The sequence below is a fragment of the Ranitomeya imitator genome, chromosome 4, assembly GCF_032444005.1.
Source record: "Ranitomeya imitator isolate aRanImi1 chromosome 4, aRanImi1.pri, whole genome shotgun sequence".
NCBI lineage: Eukaryota > Metazoa > Chordata > Amphibia > Anura > Dendrobatidae > Ranitomeya > Ranitomeya imitator.
In genome coordinates this window covers 259,498,323-259,521,636 of record NC_091285.1, presented here as the reverse complement: position 1 = coordinate 259,521,636, position 23,314 = coordinate 259,498,323, and the positions used below count along the sequence as shown (strand labels likewise).

At 43.3% G+C, this 23,314-nt stretch overlaps 1 protein-coding gene across 1 annotated transcript in view; it reads right to left on the bottom strand.

The window, feature by feature from the left end:
• The window catches only part of CSRP2 (cysteine and glycine rich protein 2), a 49,838-nt gene that overhangs the window by 2,527 nt on the left and 23,997 nt on the right, over positions 1 to 23,314 (bottom strand). The window contains exons 2-4 of the mRNA XM_069764548.1: positions 18,475 to 18,593; positions 11,267 to 11,435; positions 2,580 to 2,709 (exon numbers count right to left, since the gene is read on the bottom strand). Of these exons, the coding sequence (XP_069620649.1) occupies positions 2,580 to 2,709; positions 11,267 to 11,435; positions 18,475 to 18,586 (411 nt within the window). The 5' untranslated portion in view covers positions 18,587 to 18,593. The remainder of the gene's footprint in view (positions 1 to 2,579; positions 2,710 to 11,266; positions 11,436 to 18,474; positions 18,594 to 23,314) is intronic.

Sequence of the window (23,314 nt, the reverse complement as noted above, 5' to 3'; positions counted from 1 at the left end):
TACCCCAAGCGACTTGCAGCTGTAATCGCAGCAAAAGGTGGCGCAACAAAGTATTAAGTTAAAGGGGCCGAATAATATTGCACGCCCCACTTCAGTTTTTGAATTTCCCCAAAAATTTAAAATAACCAATAAATGTCCTTCAACTTCACAATTGTGTTCTACTTGTTGATTCTTCACCAAAAATTGACATTTGGTATCTTTATGTTTGAAGCATGATATGTGGGAAAAGGTTGAAAACTTCCAGGGAGCCGAATACTTTCGCAAGGCACTGTATCTGTAGACAGTCACCAGACCCACTCCCCTCCCCATGGGAAGTGAGCAGAGCCAGATTACCCCTTTAACTCCTTCACGACCTTGGGAATCATTTTTTTTGCTCTCTTCCCAGAGCCATAACTTTTTTATTTTTCTATTAAATTTGGCCCGGGGGGCTTGTTTTTTGCTGGACAAGTTGTACTTTTCAACAAACCATTGTTTTTTCCATATTGTGTAATGGAAAACAAGAAAAAAAAATCCAGATGCGGTGAAATTGCAAAAAAGTGCAATTTTTTTTTTTTTAACCATGATCATGATCACTGAACGCTAGAACTGACCTGCAAATATGATTCCCAGGTCATTACGAGTTCGCAGATAAGAAGAACATATACATTGTTTGACAAGTGGTGAAAAAAAAGTCACCATTTTCCACGATATTTTGATCACTCGTTATTGCATTTTTATGCAATGTTACAGACACCCAAAAAATTATTAATTTTTTTTTTAAAATTGTCTTGTTACAAAGCAGGACTTCAGAATTGATCATTGCTATGAACGCGGGCCACATGGCAGTGCTCAAAACATCAGCAATGAAACCACAGGTGTCTCCTGCAGACCAACAGCTGTTAGGGCCACATGTCAGCTGACAACATCAGCTGTCATGTGCTGGAAAAGATGCAGGCTCAGCACCGAAGCCCGTATGGACACGATCTATGATGTACCTATACTTCATAGGGCGTGAAGGTCTTAATCCCTTCCTGCCACAGACCATTTTGGCTTTAACACCTACGTTTTAGTGACAAAAAAAATACCGTATTTTTCAGACTATAATGCACTGGACCATAAGACGCACCCCAAATTTTTCAGAAGGAAAATGGAAAAAAAAAGGGGGGGGGCCAAATGGGGGTCCATCTTAGTCCGAATTCAGCTTACCGAGGAGGGGTTTCGGCACTGATGGAGGAGTAGTCACAGAGGTTGTTCGGTGGTCCAGGCTGGTGCGGTGGCCTCCGGGAAATCCCATGCCAGGCTGGTGCGGTGGTGGTGCTGCTGCTGTGGGGCTGCGGTGGCCTGTGGGGCTGCTGGGGCTCCACCGGCATTTCGTCAAAGCCCCCGTAGCTCCGTTCCTGCGAAGTGGAGGCATCCGGAAAGATGGCCGCCGGTGGCCTCTGGAAAGATGGCAGCTGGGGCAGCGCATGCACAGATTCAGATCTCTGCAATGCCCCCCACGCAGCCCAGAGCCCCAACACCACTGCGCACCAGCTGCATCGGGATCTCAGCCACCGGGAAAGCCTCCAGGATTTGTAAGCATATTGCGACCACAAGACGCACCTCCATTTTCCCCAAAACATTTTGTGGAAAAAAGTGCTACTTATGGTCCAAAAAAATACGGTATACAGAAAATTGTACAACAAAACAAACAAAAAAAAGTTTTTTTGTTGCCATTTTCTGCGACCTGTGTGAGGAAGTGGTGAGCTGATATTCTTGGTGATACCATGTTGGGGGTATCTGCTCTCCTTGTTTATCCTTCAAACGATAAACTGTTTAGTATCAGCATATCATCAGGGTTGAGAAAAAAAGCCAGCGCCATTATGTTACGCCAACACCCCGACAGTGCTGGTTTAGCTACTGAAAATCAGCCAGCACCCCACCCCGCTCACACACAACGCTCAAATGACAAACTGGAGTAGAGCTGCTAGTACCTGGACAACTCCTGTTGTCTGATGACCAAGGAAACTTTTTACAGTACAAAAACATTAGATGTAAATAAATACCTTTCTAAAAAAAAAAGAATTATTTTTAAGGCTACTTTCACACTAGCGTTGTTTTCAATACGTCGCAATGCGTCGTTTAGGGGAAAAAACGCATCCTGCAAAGTTGTTTGCAGGATGCGTTTTTGCCCCATAGAGCAACATTACCGACGCATTGCGACGTATTGACACACGTCGCAAACAGTCGTGCGACGGTTGCGCCGTGTTTTGGCGGACCGCCGGGAGCACAAAAAACGTTAAATGTAAAGTTTTTTGCTGCCAACGAACCGCTTTTTCCGACCGCGCATGCGTGGCCGGAACTCCGCCCCCACCTCACAATGGGGCAGCGGATGCGCCGGAGAAATGCATCCGCTGCCTCAGTGGTGCAGCGCATCAAACGCTAGCGTCGGAATCTCGGCCCGACGCATTGCGACGGGCCGAATCCGACGCTAGTGTGAAAGTAGCCTTACTGGACAACTCTTTAGCCTTATATACAGCCATACTAAATACATTGGACTCAAAAGACTTGTATTATTCATTCAGAACATGCTAAAACCACACACTTGTCAAGTCTCCTACCTTCCCAGCTCCCATTACTTTCTCTGCAGCATATACGGATTCACCACATCTGGGACACTTATCAGATCCTCCAAACTTCTGGGCAAACTTTGAAGGGTTAGCAGAGGCACTGGAACGCGATTGTTGTGATCTGCAACAGTCCGAAAAGTTTTTTTTTTTTTTTTTCATAACTCGACTATACATTTTTTTAAGGGAGTAAGGAATAGTGCAACACATATACACACACACAATACTTATTTATAATGTGGAGAAGACAGTATGTTAGCTTTTAAGCAATGTATTTTTCAGATTATCAGGTGCGGTTGGCTTTTTATTATTTTTTTGCACTTTGCCTGTCACGGTACTATCAGGGTCGCAACGAATCTCATTTGACCTGTAGTATATAGCGATTTAGCAAAGACACCTAGCAAAACCTTAGATGCGTGGCACCTGTTACTGCCAAAATCGACATGTCCTATTATCATACATATTTGTCATTCCATGACAAACCAGAATGGCGCCTTAGTGATCTAATGAGGAGCATCATGTAACATGTAGCCTTCATTTCATCTTCTCCCCTTCCCTGCTTCACTCACTTTGTTGATTGCTGAAGCTACACGTACTGCAACCATTCAGTGGATGGTGACAATAGTATGAAACAATAGTCAATGGGCAAGATGGTCAAAGAAGCAATCAAGGAATAGGCAAGGTCACAGTTGGTACTGGGAGGTTACACTGCTCCTTAATCCCTTATAGACAGGGCGATGATTAAAAAGGAAAACGAAAGCGAAAAAGAAGAAAAAAAAAGAAAAGAAAAAAAAAAGACATATGCAACTTTGGCATTTAACCCCTTAGTGACGAGGCCAAATTTGAAAAGTCTGACCAGTGTCACTTTAGGTGATAACTCTGGAACGCTTCAACAAATTCCAGTGATTTTGAGACTTTTTTTCGTTACATGTTATACTTTATGATCATGGTAAATTTGGGTTCATATGTTTTGTGTTTATTTATAAAAAAAAATAACTGAAATTTGTCAAAAACGTAAAAAAAAAAAAAATAGCAATTGTCAAACTTTGAATGATTATCCCTTAAATCCAGATAGCCACCCCATAGAAAAACATTAATAAATAATATTTCCCGCACGTCTGCTTTACATCAGCACCATTTGTAAAATGGTTTAAAAATGTATCAGTAATTTTTCATTTTCTGATGGAAATTTACAAAATTATTTTTTTAGGGACCTATCCAGGCTTGAAATGCCTTTATGGGTCCCATATATTGGAAAACCCCCAAAAGTGATGCCACTTTAAAAAAAACAACACCTCCTGACATACTGAAAACCTCTGTCAGGTAGTTTATTAGCCCTTCAGGTGATTTTCAGGAATTAATGCAAAGTGACATGACCGGAATGAAAAAGTGTATTTTTACTACCTAAATGTTGGTAACTTCTGAACAGGCCGCTGTAGCCGACAGACTCTAAAAAGGTACCGTTACACTAAACGACTTACCAACGATCACGACCAGCGATACGACCTGGCCGTGATCGTTGGTAAGTCGTTGTGTGGTCGCTGGGGAGCTGTCACACAGACAGCTCTCTCCAGCGACCAACGATCAGGGGAAAGACTTCGGCATCGTTGAAACTGTCTTCAACGATGCCGAAGTCCCCGGGTAACCAGGGTAAACATCGGGTTACTAAGCGCAGGGCCACGCTTAGTAACCCGATATTTATCCTTGTTACCATTGTAAAGAAAAAAAAACAAAAAAACAACCACTACATACTCACATTCCAATGTCTGTCACGTCCCCCGCCATCAGCTTCCCGCACTGACTGTCAGCGCTGGCCGTAAAGCAGAGCACAGCGGTGACGTCACCGCTGTGCTCTGCTTTACGGCCGTCGCTGAGTCAGTGCAGGGAAGCTGACAGCGGGGGACATGACAGACATCGGAAAGTGAGTATGTACTGTTTTTTTTAACTTTTACAATGGAAACCAGGGTAAATATCGGGTTAGTAAGCGTGGCCCTGCGCTTAGTAACCCGATATTTACCCTGGTTACAAGTGAACACATCGCTGGATCGGCGTCACACACGCCGATCCAGCGATGACAGTGGGTGATCAGCGACCAAAAAAAGGTCCTGATCATTCCCCAACGACCAACGATCTCCCAGCAGGGGCCTGATCGTTGGTCGCTGTCACACATAACGAGATCGTTAGCGGGATCGTTGCTACGTCACAAAAAGCGTGACGTTGCAACGATATCGTTAACGATATAGTTATGTGTGAAGGTACCTTAAGGCCGCTATTTGCTCGAGAATGGCCATGGTAAACATTAGGACCACACAATCATGATCTCAGGGTGCCGATAGGGATAAAGAGGGAGACTCCACACTCATCCATTTAAATGCCGTATTCACTATTGACAGCAGCATCTAAGGGGTTAAACAGATATGGTTGGTGCCAACACAGATCGTGGCTAATGCAGCAAGTTGTCAGCTATAGAATACAGCTGGCAGCTACAGGATTGTTACCTGTATGGGGAGGCTATTCTCTTATATCTCAGGTCAGTTAAAAGACGTATTGACAGTCATTAAGGGGTTAAGTGGTGATTTTTAGTTTTTTTTGTTTTTTTAACATAGTAAGATATCACTTTAGAGCCCAGAAACCACACTACAAACTATTTAAACCCCATTGGCAGTGATTGACAGATGCACTTAATTGGTTAAACAGCAGCAATCAGAAATCAGCCCTAAGGCCTCTCTACACAAAGTTACCCCAGCAAGGTAGTAAAAATAGGTGATGGGGGTGGTAATGTGCCCAATGTTCAGCCCAATATAAAAGGCTGAAGACAGACACTTGACATGTACTTGTCATTAAAGGAGTGATGCACAGGAACATTAAGCTGGCTGCTGGCTCTAAGAGGTAGAGCTGTGCCCTGACTGCTTTGTTCTCCAACTACTCAGTCCACAGTAACAAGATTTAAATAAATCCTGTTAAAGGGGTTGTCCACTAGTAGGACAATCCCTTCTCATCAGGAATGTTTTCACCCGTGAAAACAACAATTATACCTCCCTCCCGTGCCACTGCTGTTCCAGTGATGTCGGCACTCGCATTCCCGGGGCTCTTGTGCGGTTATGACACGTTAGCCCTGCACCCAATTGGCGACGGTATCACACTCCCCTCCTTCGGACGTATAGGTAATCAAGAGGAAGTGACCGCTGCGGCTGGCCACTCACTTGCTCTTGATTACTAGTACGTCCAAATGTTGAGTGTGACGCCAACACTGAATGGGCACAAAGCTTGTGCGTCAGAGGCAGCACAAGCGCAAGCCCCAGGAGCGGCACGGGAGGAGAGTATTTTTATTTTCATGAGAGCAAATATTCAGATTGAGAAGGGATTGTCCTAGTAGTAGATAACCCCTTTAGAGAGAAAAAAAAGTTAATGGGAGTGCTTCTTTAACCCCTTCCCGACCTGTGACACAGCGTATGCGTCATGAAAGTCGGTGCCAATCCGACCTGTGACGCATATGCTGTGTCACAGAAAGATCGCGTCCCTGCAGATCGGGTGAAAGGGTTAACTCCCATTTCACCCGATCTGCAGGGACAGGGGGAGTGGTAGTTTAGCCCAGGGGGGGCTACGATCGCTCTGATTGGCAGTTTCACTTTCAACAGCCAATCAGAGCGATTTGTAATATTTCACCTAAAAAAATGGTGAAATATTACAATCCAGCCATGGCCGATGCTGCAATATCATCGGCCATGGCTGGAAATACTAATGTGCCCCCACCCCACCCCACCGATCGCCCCCCCCAGCCCCCCGATCTGTGGCCCGCTCCCCTCCGTCCTGTGCTCCGCTCCCCCGTCCTCCTGTCTGCTCCCCCCGTGCTCCAATCACACCCCCCCGTGCTCCAATCAAACCCCCCCGCACTCCGATCCCCCCCCCGTGCTCCGATCCACCCCCCCTGCACACCGATCCACCCCCCCTGCACACCGATCCACCCCCCCTGCACACCGATCCACCCGCCCGCACACCGATCACTCTCCCCCATGCTCCGATCCCTCCCCCCCCGTGCTCCGACGCCCCCCCCCGTGCCCTGATCTCCCCCCCCCTGTGCCCTGATCTCCCCCCCTTATACTTACCGATCCTGGCGGGGTCCGTCCGTCTTCTTCCCCGGGCGCCGCCATGTTCCAAAGTGGCGGGCGCATGCTCAGTGCGCCCGCCGAATCTGCCGGCTGGCAGATTCGTTCCAATGTGAATTTTGATCACTGTGATATAATCTATCACAGTGGTCAAAATAAAAAAACAGTAAATGACCCCCCCATTTGTCCCCCATAGATAGGGACAATAATAAAATAAAGAATTTGTTTTTTTTTTTCACTAAGGTTGGCGTTAGAGAACTAGGGTTAGGGTTAGGGGTAGGGGTAGGGTTAGGGGTAGGGTTAGGGTTTGGGGTAGGGTTAGGGTTAGGGTTTCGGTATGTGCACACGTATTCTGGTCCTCTGCGGATTTTTCCCCAGCGGATTTGATAAATCCGCAGTGCTAAACCGCTGCGGATTTATGGCAGATTTACCGCGGTTTTTCTGCGCATTTCACTGCGGTTTTACAACTGCGATTTTCTATTGGAGCAGTTGTAAAACCGCTGTGGAATCCGCAGAAAGAAGTGACATGCTGCGGAATGTAAACCGCTGCGTTTCCGTGCAGTTTTTCCGCAGCATGTGTACAGCGATTTTTGTTTCCCATAGGTTTACATTGAAATGTAAACTCATGGGAAACTGCTGCGGATCCGCAGCGTTTTCCGAAGCGTGTGCACATACCTTTAGAATTAGGCTATGTGCACACGGTGCGGATTTGGCTGCGGATCCGCAGCGGATTGGCCGCTGCGGATCCGCAGCAGTGTTCCATCAGGTTTACAGTACCATGTAAACCTATGGAAAACCAAATCCGCTGTGCCCATGGTGCGGAAAATACCGCACGGAAACGCTGCGTTGTATTTTCCGCAGCATGTCAATTCTTTGTGCGGATTCCGCAGCGTTTTACACCTATTCCTCAATAGGAATCCGCAGGTGAAATCCGCGGTAAATCCGCAGGTAAAACGCAGTGCCTTTTACCCGCGGATTTTTCAAAAATGGTGCGGAAAAATCTCACACGAATCCGCAACGTGGGTACATAGCCTTAGGGTTAGGGTTGGGTTGGAATTAGGGTTGTGGTTAGGGTTAGGGGTGTGTTGGGGTTAGGGTTGTGGTTAGGGGTGTGTTGCGGTTAGGGTTGTGGTTAGGGTTACGGCTACAGTTGGGATAAGGGTTAGGGGTGTGTTGGCGTTAGAATTGAGGGGTTTCCACTGTTTAGGCACATCAGGGGGTCTCCAAACGCAACATGGCGCCACCATTGATTCCAGCCAATCTTTTATTCAAAAAGTCAAATGGTGCTCCTTCCCTTCCGAGCCCCGACGTGTGCCCAAACAGTGGTTTACCCCCACATATGGGGTATCAGTGTACTCAGGACAAACTGGGCAACAATTACTGGGGTCCAATTTCTCCTGTTACCCTTGTGAATCTAAAAAAATGCTTGCTAAAACATCATTTTTGAGGAAAGAAAAATGATTTTTTATTTTCACGGCTCTGCGTTGTAAACGTCTGTGAAGCACTTGGGGGTTCAAAGTGCTCACCACATATCTAGATAAGTTCCTTGGGGGGTCTAGTTTCCAAAATGGGGTCACTTGTGGGGGGTTTCTACTGTTTAGGCACACCAGGGGCTCTGCAAACGCAACGTGACGCCCGCAGACCATTCCATCAAAGTCTGCATTTCAAAAGTCACTACTTCCCTTCTGAGCCCCGACGTGTGCCCAAACAGTGGTTTACCCTCACATATGGGGTATCAGCGTACTCAGGAGAAACTGGACAACAACTTTTGGGGTCAAATTTCTCCTGTAACCCTTGGGAAAATAAAAAATTCTGGGCTAAAAAATTATTTTTGAGGAAAGAAAACGTATTTATTATTTTCACTGCTCTGTGTTATAAACTTCTGTGAAGCACTTGGGGGTTCAAAGTGCTCACCTCACATCTAGATAAGTTCCTTTCGGGGTCTAGTTTCTAAAATGGGGTCACTTGTGGGGGGTTTCTACTGTTTAGCCACATCAGGGGCTCTGCAAACGCAACGTAACGCCCGCAGAGCATTCCATCAAAGTCTGCATTTCAAAACGTCACTACTTGACTTCCGAGCCCCGACATGTGCCCAAACTGTGGTTTACCCCCACATATGGGGTATCAGCGTACTCAGGAGAAACTGTACAACAACTTTTGGGGTCAAATTTCTCCTGTTACCCTTGGGAAAATAATAAATTGCAGGCTAAAAAATCATTTTAGAGAAAATAAAATTTTTATTTTATTTTCATGGCTCTGCGTTATAAACTTCTGTGAAGCACTTGGAAGTTCAAAGTCCTCACCACACATCTAGATTAGTTCCTTTGGGGGTCTAGTTTCCAAAATGGGGTCATATGTGGGGGATCTCCAATGTTTAGGCACACAGGGGCTCTCCAAACGTGACATGGTGTCCGCTAATGATTGGAGCTAATTTTCCATTTAAAAAGCCAATTGGCGTGCCTTCCCTTCCGAGCCCTGCCGTGCGCCCAAACAGTGGTTTACCCCCACATATGGGGTATCAGCGTACTCAGGACAAACTGGACAACAACATTTGCGGTCCAATTTCTCCTATTACCCTTGGCAAAATAGGAAATTCCAGGCTAAAAATCATTTTTGAGGAAAGAAAAATTATTTTTTATTTTCATGGCTCTGCATTATAAACTTCTGTGAAGCACCTGGGGGTTTAAAGTGCTCAATATGCATCTAGATAAGTTCCTTGGGGGGTCTAGTTTCCAAAATGGGGTCACTTGTGGGGGAGCTCCAATGCATAGGCACACAGGGGCTCTCCAAACGCGACATGGTGTCCGCTAACAATTGGAGCTAATTTTCCATTCAAAAAGTCAAATGGCGCGCCTTCCCTTCCGAGCCCTGCCGTGTGCCCAAACAGTGGTTTACCCCCACATATGAGGTATCGGCGTACTCGGGAGAAATTGCCCAACAAATTTTAGGATTCATTTTATCCTATTGCCCATGTGAAAATGAAAAACTGAGGCGAAAAGAATTTTTTTGTGAAAAAAAAAGTACTTTTTCATTTTTACAGATCAATTTGTGAAGCACCTGAGGGTTTAAAGTGCTCAATATGCATCTAGATAAGTTCCTTGGGGGGTCTAGTTTCCAAAATGGGGTCATTTGTGGGGGAGCTCCAATGTTTAGGCACACGGGGGCTCTCCAAACACGACATGGTGTCCGCTAACGATGGAGCCAATTTTTCATTCAAAAAGTCAAATGGCGCTCCTTCCCTTCCAAGCCCTGCCGTGCGCCCAAACAGTGGTTTACCCCCACATATGAGGTATCAGCGTACTTAGGACAAATTGGACAACAACTTTCGTGGTTCAGTTTCTCCTTGTACCATTGGGAAAATAAAAAAAATGTTGCTAAAAGATAATTTTTGTGACTAAAAAGTTAAATGTTCATTTTTTCCTTCCATGTTGCTTCTGCTGCTGTGAAGCACCTGAAGGGTTAAAAAACTTCTTGAATGTGGTTTTGAGCACCTTGAGGGGTGCATTTTTTAGAATGGTGTCACTTTTGGATATTTTCAGCCATATAGACCCCTCAAACTGACTTCAAATGTGAGGTGGTCCCTAAAAAAAATGGTTTTGTAAATTTCGTTGTAAAAATGAGAAATCGCTGGTCAAATTTTAACTCTTATAACTTCCTAGCAAAAAAAAATTTTGTTTCCAAAATTGTGCTGGTGTAAAGTAGACATGTGGGAAATGTTATTTATTAACTATTTTGTGTCACATAACTCTCTGGTTTAACAGAATAAAAATTCAAAATGTGAAAATTGCGAAATTTTCAAAATTTTCGCCAAATTTCCGTTTTTATCACAAATAAACGCAGAATTTATTGACCTAAATTTACCACTAACATGAAGCCCAATATGTCACGAAAAAACAATCTCAGAACCGCTAGGATCCGTTGAAGCGTTCCTGAGTTATTACCTCATAAAGGGACACTGGTCAGAATTGCAAAAAACGGCCAGGTCATTAAGGTCAAAATAGGCTGGGTCATGAAGGGGTTAAAATGTCCGCATACTGAGTTTTTTTTTTTTTTTTTTTTTTTAAATGGACGGTTCCAATAAAAGGTCTTATGGGGAGGGGTGAAAAAAAATTGCCAGTGGAACTTTTAACATTCATTTCTATAATAGAACGACGTTACTGTACAGTCTTTTGGGGTTTCTTTTGTGTTTGCCTTGGGTTTTCCACTTCAAACTAGGTACGGTCAAATCAAAAGGCTGCAAAACACCACATAAAAAAGAAAAAAAAAAAAAAAAACAAGCCAAAAAAAAAAACAAAAAACTCCACACTCTTCCAAAATGCTTTCAGGAAATGCAAAAACTCCCTAAAAAGGAGGAACATTTCAACAGTTTCCACTAGAAAGCTTGTAGTATGTGATCGCCTCAAAATACTCCGTGTGCACATATCCTTCATGAACAATTTCTGTCTGTAATTTGTATGCATTATACAATGAGCATGTCAGATTGTGCAGTTCTTTTTTCCAAATATTGAAGAAAGATTTAGTAGTAGACAATTTAATGCATCCAGGGACCTGTGCAGTAATGAAATATTGACTTACTCTTCAGGTCTAATGCCCAGTCGTTCACCCCGGTCCATATTCAGTGTGCCAGCACCTTGCCCATAGCCATAGCCTTTGGGCCCATATTTTTTCCCGTAACAGGAACGGCAGTAAATCTCATTCTCATGAATAGCCACTGTTGTGCTATCAAGATTTTTTCTGCAAACCACTGAAATAAAAATCAAAACTTTAACTATTTAAACAAAACATTGTGGTTTATTAGAAACGGGAAATGTCAAAGTATTGTCCTCTATCTGGACAACCCCTTTTTAAATAAATTAATCTATGCAAAATAAGCACAATATACTCACATCCTGCACTGGCTTGCATGACACTGCTGAGCTTATCAAGGCTGCTGTGTGCTTTCTACATTCACTTGTCTGAGGTTCCTCTGAAGGCATGAACCTGGGACAAATGGAAATCTTAAGCACAGACTGGCTGCAGGGCTCATGTGGCATAATGTCACGCTAGCCCCAGGAGACCCAAAGCAAACATCCTTAGATGTGTGCACCTAATGCTTCAACAAAAAATACGCTTTTAACACTGATCAACAGTGGGATATATAACCACACAAGGTGCAATATAACCAGACACCTAGACATTACAATAAACCAACCACAGTAATAATAACAATTAACCATAGAGCATTAACGGTCAATATCATATCATAATGGCAAAACAGTATATGATTAAAAAAAATGGTAATCACTATATATAATAAATAGGGAAAAAAATAAATAAATCCAGAGCTGGGTAAGCTCACTCCTAAGACATGAGATAAGTTACCATATAGGAAATACATTTTGCTATAAGTGTTTAGGCCTATAGAATGCCCCTAACCTTCATGGGGCTGGTGATCACCTGGATCAACAGTATTTCGCATAAAGAGATGGGCAGTGTGCATAAATGGGTGTCCCCATTAAGATTCAGAATGAATGATTACACATAAAAAAATAAAATAAAAAATAAGTTGATATGTAGCATATAATACACAATCTGATCCTTTTTGGAAGTGCATTTGAACAGCAAGGTTGATTGCTGTTGAGGGGAACTAGGAAAAAAAAAAAAAATCTCTATAAATCTTCAGCAGAGCGAGTGTGAGCGAGCTGAGTGTGACCAGAGCTTAAGTGTGGACGGCGGTAAGTGTGACTTGTGATTCAGTGACTTTGGAGTCAGGGAGTTTTCAGGGGAGGAATTACTGAATTGCTGTCTGATTTTTATTAATACTTTGTATTTATTTATTTATTTTATTGAACTGTTCTGTCTGGTGCAATCCCCATTAGGAAATGTGCTCCACGATTGTTAATGCCATCCAGTGCACATCTTGCCACATGTATGCAGTCCTTGAGCAGCCAATCGAGGGTGCATACTGCTGTGCGAGATGTGAGCACGTTGTGCATTTGGAAACCCAGATTCTGACTCTAAATGCGCAGCTGGCAACACTGAGATCCATAGACAACATGGAGAGGAGTCTTCTGCTCACGGAGCAGACGGTCAATGGGACAGATGAGGGGGGGGATGGTGGGATGGAGCTGCAGGACAATGAAGTAGCAAGCTGGGTGACAGTTAGGAAGCGGGGTAGAGGGAAGAGTGCCAGGGAGGCTAGTCCTGATCTGGAACACCCCAATAAGTTTGCTAAGTTGGCAGATGAGGGGGGTGCCAGTACAGGGGTAGCACTGCTGCAGCCAGGCATGTCCTCTGAAAGCCGGAGGAGTGACTGCTCCAGTAAGGAGGGAAATAGGAGAGCAGGGCAGGCCAGACAGGTGCTGGTAGTGGGCGACTCAATTATTAGGGGAACAGATAGGGCAATCTGTCACAAAGACAGGGATCGTCGAACGGTGTGCTGCCTACCTGGCGCTCGAGTCCGACATATCGCTGATCGGGTGGACAGATTATTGGGAGGGGCTGGTGAGGACCCAGCGGTCATGGTGCACATTGGCACTAATGACAAAGTTAGAGGTAGGTGGAAGGTCCTTAAAGATGATTTCAGGGAATTAGGCTGCAAGCTGAAAGCAAGGACCTCCAACGTGGTATTTTCCGAAATACTGCCGGTACCACGTGCCACGCCAGAGAGGCAACGGGAGATTAGGGAGGTTAATAAGTGGCTCAAGAATTGGTGTAGGAAAGAGGGGTTTGGGTTCCTGCAGAACTGGGCCGACTTCTCAGTTGGCTACAGGCTCTACGCTAGGGACGGGCTGCACCTCAATGGGGAGGGTGCAGCTGTGCTGGGGGAGAGAATGGCTAGAAGGTTGGAGGAGTGTTTAAACTAGGAATTGGGGGGGAGGGTATTCATTTTATAGGAGGGGAAGATAGTGCAGACAGAGTCCTGGGCACAAATAAGGAAGTTGGGGGTGGCGGTGGCATGGGGGGTGGGGTCAGAACAGTTAATAATTTAAGAAATAGAAGTACAGAGAGGAACATAAAGTGCATGTATACTAATGCCAGAAGCCTCGCCAACAAAATGGACGAATTAGAACTAATGTTGTTGGAGCATAATTATGACATGGTGGGGATATCTGAAACGTGGCTGGATGAGAGCCATGACTGGGCTGTTAACTTGCAGGGCTATAGCCTGTTCAGAAATGACCGTACAGATAAGCGAGGGGGAGGGGTGTGTCTATATGTAAAATCATCCTTAAAACCCATCCTGCGCGATAATATAGGTGAATTTAATGAAAATGTAGAATCCCTGTGGGTGGAGATAAGGGGAGGGGGAAAAAATAATAAATTACTGATAGGGGTTTGTTATAAATCTCCAAAAATAATGGAAGCAATGGAGAATATCCTCGTAAAGCAAATAGATGAAGCTGCGACTCAAGGAGAAGTCATTATTATGGGGGACTTCAACTACCCTGAAATAGATTGGGGAACAGAAACCTGCAGTTCCAGCAAAGGTAATCGGTTTTTGACAATTATGAGAGACAATTACCTTTCACAACTGGTTCAGGACCCAACAAGAAGGGGGGCACTGCTAGACCTAATATTAACCAACAGGCCAGACCGCATATCAAATATAAGGGATGGGGGTTACTTGGGAAATAGCGATCACAAAATAATAAGTTTTCATGTATCCTTTAAAAAGATGTGTAGTAGAGGGGTTACAAGGACACTAAACTTCAGGAGGGCAAATTTCCAACGGATGAGAGAGGATCTTGGTGCAATTAACTGGGACGATATCCTGAGACACAAAAATACACAGAGAAAATGGGAGACGTTTATTAGCATCCTGGATAGGACCTGTGCACAGTATATACCGTATGGGAATAAACATATTAGAAATAGGAGGAAACCAATATGGCTAAATAGAGCTGTAAGGGGCGCAATAAGGGACAAAAAGAAAGCATTTAGAGAATTAAAGGAAGTAGGTAGTGAGGAGGCATTAAATAAATACAGAAAATTAAATAAATTCTGTAAAAAGCAAATCAAGGCAGCAAAGATTGAGACAGAGAGACTCATTGCCAGAGAGAGTAAAAATAATCCTAAAATATTCTTTAACTACATAAATAGTAAGAAACTAAAAAATGATAGTGTTGGCCCCCTTAAAAATAGTCTGGGTGAGATGGTGGATGAGGATGAGGAAAAAGCCAATATGCTAAATGACTTTTTTTCATCAGTATTTACACAAGAAAATCCCATGGCAGACAAAATGTCTAGTGATAAAAATTCCCAATTAAATGTCACCTGCTTAACCCAGCAGGAAGTGCGGCGGCGTCTAAAAATCACTAAAATTGACAAATCTCCGGGCCCGGATGGGATACACCCTCGAGTACTGCAGGAATTAAGTACAGTCATTGATAGACCATTATTTTTAATCTTTAAAGACTCCATAATAACAGGGTCTGTGCCACAGGACTGGCGTATAGCAAATGTGGTGCCAATATTCAAAAAGGGAACAAAAACTGAACTCGGAAATTATAGGCCAGTAAGCTTAACCTCTACTGTGGGTAAAATCCTGGAGGGCATTCTAAGGGACGCTATACTGGAGTATCTGAAGAGGAATAACCTCATGACCCAGTATCAGCACGGGTTTACTAGGGACCGTTCATGTCAGACTAATTTGATCAGTTTCTATGAAGAGGTAAGTTCCGGATTGGACCAAGGGAACCCAGTGGATGTAGTGTATATGGACTTTTCAAAAGCTTTTGATACGGTGCCACACAAAAGGTTGATACATAAAATGAGAATAATGGGGATAGGGGAAAATATGTGCAAGTGGGTTGAGAGCTGGCTCAGGGATAGGAAACAAAGGGTGGTTATTAATGGAGCACACTCGGACTGGGTAGCGGTTAGCAGTGGGGTACCACAGGGGTCAGTATTGGGCCCTCTTCTTTTTAACATATTTATTAATGACCTTGTAGGGGGCATTCAGAGTAGAATTTCAATATTTGCAGATGACACTAAACTCTGCAGGGTAATCAATACAGAGGAGGACAATTTTATATTACAGGATGATTTATGTAAACTAGAAGCTTGGGCTGATAAATGGCAAATGAGCTTTAATGGGGATAAATGTAAGGTCATGCACTTGGGTAGAAGTAATAAGATGTATAATTATGTGCTTAATTCTAAAACTCTGGGCAAAACCGTCAATGAAAAAGACCTGGGTGTATGGGTGGATGACAAACTTAAATTCAGTGGCCAGTGTCAGGCAGCTGCTACAAAGGCAAATAAAATAATGGGATGCATTAAAAGAGGCATAGATGCTCATGAGGAGAATATAATTTTACCTCTATACAAGTCACTAGTTCGACCACACTTAGAATACTGTGCACAGTTCTGGTCTCCGGTGTATAAGAAAGACATAGCTGAACTGGAGCGGGTGCAGAGAAGAGCGACCAAGGTTATTAGAGGACTGGGGGGTCTGCAATACCAAGATAGGTTATTACACTTGGGGCTATTTAGTTTGGAAAAACGAAGACTAAGGGGTGATCTCATTTTAATGTATAAATATATGAGGGGACAGTACAAAGACCTTTCTGATGATCTTTTTAATCATAGACCTGAAACAGGGACAAGGGGGCATCCTCTGCGGTTGGAGGAAAAAAGGTTTAAGCATAATAACAGACACGGATTCTTTACTGTAAGAGCAGTGAGACTATGGAACTCTCTGCCATGTGATGTTGTAATGAGAGATTCATTACTTAAATTTAAGAGGGGACTGGATACCTTTCTGGAAAAGTATAATGTTACAGGGTATATACACTAGATTCCTTGATAGGGCGTTGATCCAGGGAACTAGTCTGATTGCCATATGTGGAGTCGGGAAGGAATTTTTTTTCCCCAATGTGGAGCTTACTCTTTGCACATGGGGTTTTTTTGCCTTCCTCTGGATCAACATGTTAGGGCATGTTAGGTTAGGCTATGGGTTGAACTAGATGGACATATAGTCTTCCTTCAACCTTAATAACTATGTAACTATGTAACTATGTAATGTGTTATATATAGCCCACCTGACCCCACATATTATTATTATTATTATTATGATAATTGAATGAAACAAAGGCTATAAAAAGGTAAAGGAAAGCTGTTGGTAGAAAAACAGAACAAAAGAGCCCTGACGAGTATGCCTGATCCCATGGGAGCAGGCTGGGAATCAAATGAAAATATTTCCAATACTGGGAATAAGCAGCCATGGTGGTTGGTAATGAGGAGGATAGACCCGCTCCCCTCCTCGTTACATTATTGATGTATGCTTAATTGTCGTTACTGTGGCTGGTTTATTGCCATTTATAGGGGTGTAGTTACATTGCACCTTGTGTTTTATATCCCCCTGTTTATCAGGGTTAATAAAGGCATATTTTTTATTGAAGCATTATATGTATTGGGCGCTCTCTTTCTTCTGACATTACTTTCTCTTCTCCATACATGATGTAGCACACTTATACCTAAATTAATATTGTAGTGCTCCCTATCCACATCCATCATTGTGGAATAAATATGGACACTAAAACAGTTACAAATAGGATGTATTAAAATTAGGCATGGTAGTGAAGCAAGAGTTAATGGGTGTGGGTGGGTCAATGACCGATGGATAACAGAGCGACTGAAGAAAAAAAAAAAAAGACCTCAATGAGATTTATGCATTTGTAGGACTATAGAGATGCCAGCAATTCTACTGGTTGTAAAAGGCCTTGGGTTGGAGGTGGAAAATTCTACCAAGAACATGGACTGCAGTCTGGTTGGCTGCTGCCAGGTATATCAGTCTCTGAAATACTGCATTTCAGAGAAGTGTTAAAGAGCAGCCATAGCAACCTACCTCGTGTATATATAGGGAGAGACCCCTCAACATTCTGCGGCACTAGAAAGAGCGGGCCGCAGTTGGCCTTAGACTAGTCTGGTCTCTAGCCGGATCTTACTCGGAAACACTGGGATTAATATAGATGCAAACGTACAAATTCCTTTGTGGGCAGCATAAGCCTAATACAGAATTCGAATGCAAAAGTTTCTGCTCTTTGACAGCAAGGAGAGATTTTCAAGACAGAGAAACTGGACCATAAAAAGATTAGAACAGTGGATACCTGTTAATTATACTAGGTTTCAGCGTTACATACAGCACCCATGCTGAAAATGACAAAAATAGTCAGACCCCAGAAATTCCCATATTGTATATTCAAGAAACAACAGATTTCCTTCTATGTAGATGGACCTAGACGTTTGGTTCACAGTTAAGCAAGTTCCGTCATGCTGGTTAGGAGCATTTCATAGATTAAACTACGTTTTTATGACAGTGGAAAAAAAGCAACTAACAATTATGGTTGTGAGCGCCGACCAGTATAATGGTGACATTCAGCAAGTGGAAAATGTGTGGCGTTTTCGAGCAGTCAGCAGAGAGCACTGAACGTTCTGCTTCCAGCAACATTTTTTCAGTGGGAAAATTACAAGTTTGGAGTCATTATAAACAAAATATAATTGTGTTAGGAGTGCCAAGTAGATGCCATGGCCCCTCACTGGTCTCACATTCCACCCCTTAAGCAGCCCTAATCCTTACAGGCCGATTGTATTAGCAGCCCACGGAACACATTACAATTCATGGTGGGAAGAGAATCTTGAAAACTTCTTTAATAAAAGAGTGTCATTATTTTCAGACATCATTGTAGAACTTCGTGCCTTTGCTCTTTTATCTACAGAACTGTCAATAACTCTATAGCAACAAATCCCATAAAATGATTGCATGTAGATACACAGAAAGCCATGATAAAAATACTTACTGCAAAGGAAGCAGCACTTATGATAGCTCTTGCCATCACACTGCACCTCTTCAGCATGGTACACAGTTGAGCCACAGGCCCCACATTTGTTTCCACCTCCCCAGTTAGGCATCTTGGAACTGTAAAAAGACAAATGTGTGTAAAAACCAAGCAATCGAGTACATTAAATATGCAGTAATATTCAAAAGATTTAGGCATGTATTGGGAAAAAAAATGCTGCAAAGTAAGAATAGAAGGGATTGTCCACTATTCTGACAACCCCTTGTCAATCTCTAAGTTTTCAGCCAGTAAAATGACACTACCTTATACTCACCACTGTCGCCACTGGCTGTCACGCGATCCCAGCCGCCAACCAGTGCTGGCTTCACTCGCCCTTCCTTCAGACAAATCAGACATCCGGAGAAAGTAAGCTGCAGCTGCTCTCTCACTCCCTCCTGATGTTGGTGTTATCTGAAGGTGGGAAGAGTGAAGGCAGCGCTGATGGTCACAAGAGCCCCGAAAAAGCCTGTGATGACATCGGAGAGTATAAGGCATTATTATAATGGGGGAAAACATGGATTGAGAAGGGGTTGACTGAGTAGAGGACAACTCACTTTCATAGTTCATCAATTAATAAAATGCAAAGTGGCTGAATATTTGTTGCGCCCATCTTTTGCCTTCAAAACAGCAAAGAATCAATTCTTCTAGGTACACTTGCAAATGTTTTGAAGGAACTCAGCAGAGAGGTTGTTCCAAACATCTTGGGAGCACTGAATACAGATTTTCTGTAGAATTAGGTTTGTACAAATCCTTGTCTCTATGAAATCCAAGAAAGATTTGATAATGTTGGGATCAGGGGAGTGTGATCGTCAGATCGGGACCGCTGCAGAATCGCCCGACTCCTGCTGCCGCCACAGTATTTGTAAGTATATTCCGTCTATAAGACGCACCCCCATTTTACCCAAAAAATTTTTTTGGGAAAAAGTACGTCTTATAGTCCGAAAAATACAGTACACACTTGGTACAAATGTGGAAAGGTTTTCCTGCAATAGCCTTGGCTTTCTGGTACAGAATGTTCACACCAATTCAGTGGTTAGGATGGCTGCCTTGCAGCAGTGCCTTGGGGCATCGGCAGAGCTTGTATGCTCTCCTTCATGTGCTATAGGTTTTCTCCAAAAACACACCATAAGGTTAAATGCTAGAACTTAGATTTTGTGCGAGTCAATGTGCTTGATGACAATCTCTACAAGGTGCTGCTCAATAGGTTATTCCCATTGGAATCAAGAAATTGTATACATGAATTATATGGAGTCCAAATACTGGAATATTTTAGAAGGTGGATGAAAACCTATAAAACTTAAAAGTGACTTTGTCTGGATTTATAGGAGTCTGGTAAAATGCAGATCACACTTCAGTTTCCACAGTACTGTGACCAAATATGTATGGTTGCGTCATGTTCAAGGGGGATTGAGCTGGTCAAAGTGCAATGTACAAGATACTAATTAAAAAAAGTTCTGGTTAGATTCTTAAATAGAAAAATATGTCATCGATAGCACCAATGGAAGCCGCTACAAGCAGAAAGCTGCATCTTTTTTCTGTAGCAGACTTTTTTTTTCCCCAATATGGGAAAAGATTCCAGAGGATCAAAGGGAGACCAAAAAACCTCAGGCCACAATTAGGTCATATGCTAGTTCCACTGTTGCAATACCGGAAGCACTAATGTTAGGTTACCTCATTTGTTTAATAGGTAACATGTAAATGTAACTAAGCAATATGAGACATTCTCAATAAATCCAAGGAGACAACAGCCATAATAAGTATGTTTACATTATTGTCCTCTGGCGAAAGGGAGTCTATGAGATTTCCCAATGCAAAGTGGTAAACCAGTCCTAATAATGATCTCCTTATATAAGGCACAGGGACCAGGTGACAACCTGCGAGGCAGGCATATATTTCGCATTAGTACGATTTGTAAGTGTATCACATACACAAACCTTAAAGGATCTTAAAATGCAAAAATTGTTGGAAACTCTATCCATAGTTCTTCACGTATAATTTCTGGCAGGCACGCTTTTTTCCCAGATTAACATTCCTTTTCTTTTATATAAGCATTTGGACGATTTACTAAACAGCAGCTGACGGAGATCAGGGAAAATTGATTTGATTTGTTTTAAATATAACCAGCTCCAACTCTAAATCAAGTAGAACCGCCATGTAACTTCCACAAGGATAACGTATAGTGAACTTTAATACAGCTATAAACCGTATTTTATACAAGCACCACAATAATATGCATAGCTGCTAAAATACGGGATCCACAAAAATATTTGTTCATTTAAAAAAGGAACAGTAACCAAAACATTAAGGCCTCGTTCACATTTCCGTCTTTTTAGATCCGTCGCAATGCGCAGTTTTGGGAAAAAAAAATGCATCCTGCAAATGTGCCCACAGGATGAGTTTTTTTCCCATAGACTTGTATTGCAGACGGATCGCGACGTATGGCCATACATCGCGTCCGTCGTGCACTGGATACGTCGGGTTTTGGCGGACCGTTGTCATGAAAAAACGTTCAAGGGAACGTTTTTTCGTATGTCGCATCCTGCTCTTTGGAGTGCGCATGCCCGGGCGGAGATCTCTAGCTCCTCCCCGGAACTTTAGAATGGGCAGCGGATGCGTTGAAAAACTGCATCCGCTGCCCACGTTGTGCCGAATTTTAACAATGTCCGTCGGCACGTCGCGCCGACGCTTAGCGACGGCCGCGTACTGACGGAGATGTGAAAGAAGCCTAACAAAATAAATATCCCACTGATGTATTTTTTTTTCCCAATTTCATTTTGTATCCTAGTTAAAAGTTAAACTGAAACAAAAAAGTTCTGTGTCTCAAGCTTGGCCATGTTCCCTCTCCACTTTTTCACTGTTCTGCGTATGGCTGTAAGGCTGCCGTCACACTAGCAGTATTTTGTCAGTATTTTACATCAGTATTTGTAAGCCAAAACCAGGAGTGGAACAAATAGAGGAAAAGTATAATAGAAACATGTGCACAACTTCTGCATTTATCACCCACTCCTGGTTTTGGCTTACAAATACTGATGTAAAATACTGACAAAATACTGCTAGTGTGACGGCAGCCTAAGGCAACTGGCAGCAGCAGAAGTCTCCCTGATGTGTCCGATGTACAACAGGATAAGAGCAGTATCCCTCAGTCGGATGGCCTTTATTACATGTAGGATATCTACTAGACGGTTTAAAAATCATGCGAGTATTGCTGCAGGCTAACTGTTCCAAAAATTGAAATACAAAATCATTTGATGTGACTTTGGTTACAAACATCTAATTCAGGAACTAGCAAAAGGGCATCAGAAAGATGCCAAAATCACCAGTACATAGCCCATTGTAAACTGTGGTGCGACAAATTGCCATTAATAAAAAAACAAACAAACACACGTAACCCTTATCCTAACTGGGTATATTTATTAGTATTGTCTAATTCGTAGACTGTGCAAACAGCCTAGACCATCCAGGTTTGTTAAATTGGTTGTGTTTTTTAAGTGTCTGGTCTATAATAATCTTTATATAGCGCTAACATTCTGCAGCACTTTACAGTTTTGCACACGGTAATCGCTGTCCCCGATGGGGCTCACAATCTCCATTCTCTATCAGTAGGTCTTTGGAATGTGAGGAAACCCACGCAAACACGGGGAGAACATACAAACTCTAGTCTAAATGTATACCACTTAGTTGGCAAAGCCCCACCCCTTTGTCAGAAAAGCCCCATTAAGTATAACACACAAAAGGTCACAAGTTTGTAGTCAAAGGCATGTTTTAAAAAAGGGGTTCTCCAGGACTTATTTTTGTGTATGGGCTAAGCACAAACTGGCAGGTAGTTGCTAACCACCTGCCTGTCCTGCCCCCTTTGATCCTTGCTGGCTAAGACGGTGATTCCCATGCTTCATTTCATGCCTTGTCAACAGAGCAGCCCTTTCTCTTTTGGGCTGCTCTGTGGACAGGGTGTCCCTGCAAACGTCATGTGATTGATAGCTGGCTACCTGCAGTTAGGTAGCAAGGAGCCAGCTGTCAAGCAGCTTGACTTCAGAAACACCTCCTAAACAGAATGAAAAAGAAGTTACTCTGTCAAGTAGTTCTGCTTGTTAAAGGGAACCTGTCACCAGGTTTGGCTGATATAAGATTCGACCACTGCCCTTCAGGGCTTATCTACAGCTTTGTATAAGGCCGGAATCACACATACGCGAGATACGGCCGAGGAGAAAACCCAGCTCTGGCGCTGACACTCCGGAGGGGACGTGCAGCTCCATGTATTACTCTGCACTCAACAGGGCAGATAAGTACGCCTGCGCAGCAGCGTGATGCCAGGGAGCAATGAAGCAAGCAGGAGGGCGGCAATCATAAGATGATGGGAGGCTCCGGACCCACGACACCCATCGGACTGGCCCAAGCCCCAGGTGAGTATAAGTTATTTTTCTTCTTTTAGGTCGCATCGGGGTCTTATTTGCAGCATTATAGAATGCTGTAGATAAGCCCTGAAAGGCAGAGGCCGTATCTTATATCGGCCAAACCTGATGACAGGTTCGCTTTAAAAGGCCACAGTGTGAACGCACACCAATGCATTGCACGTATATCAACATGTGCCCTGTCTCAAATTTTATAAGATTTTGGTTTCATTTTTATATATTGTACTAACCAGGGCATGACTCCCCTTTTTGGGCAGTTAATTTTGTTTCTATCGCTTCTCATGGAAATGTGTCTCAACAGTTGGGATCCAGGTTCTACTCTCTCTTATCTGTTTTTACATCTGCTGACACAGTGAGTTGAACTACAAGAGTTACACCTTGTCATAGTGAGA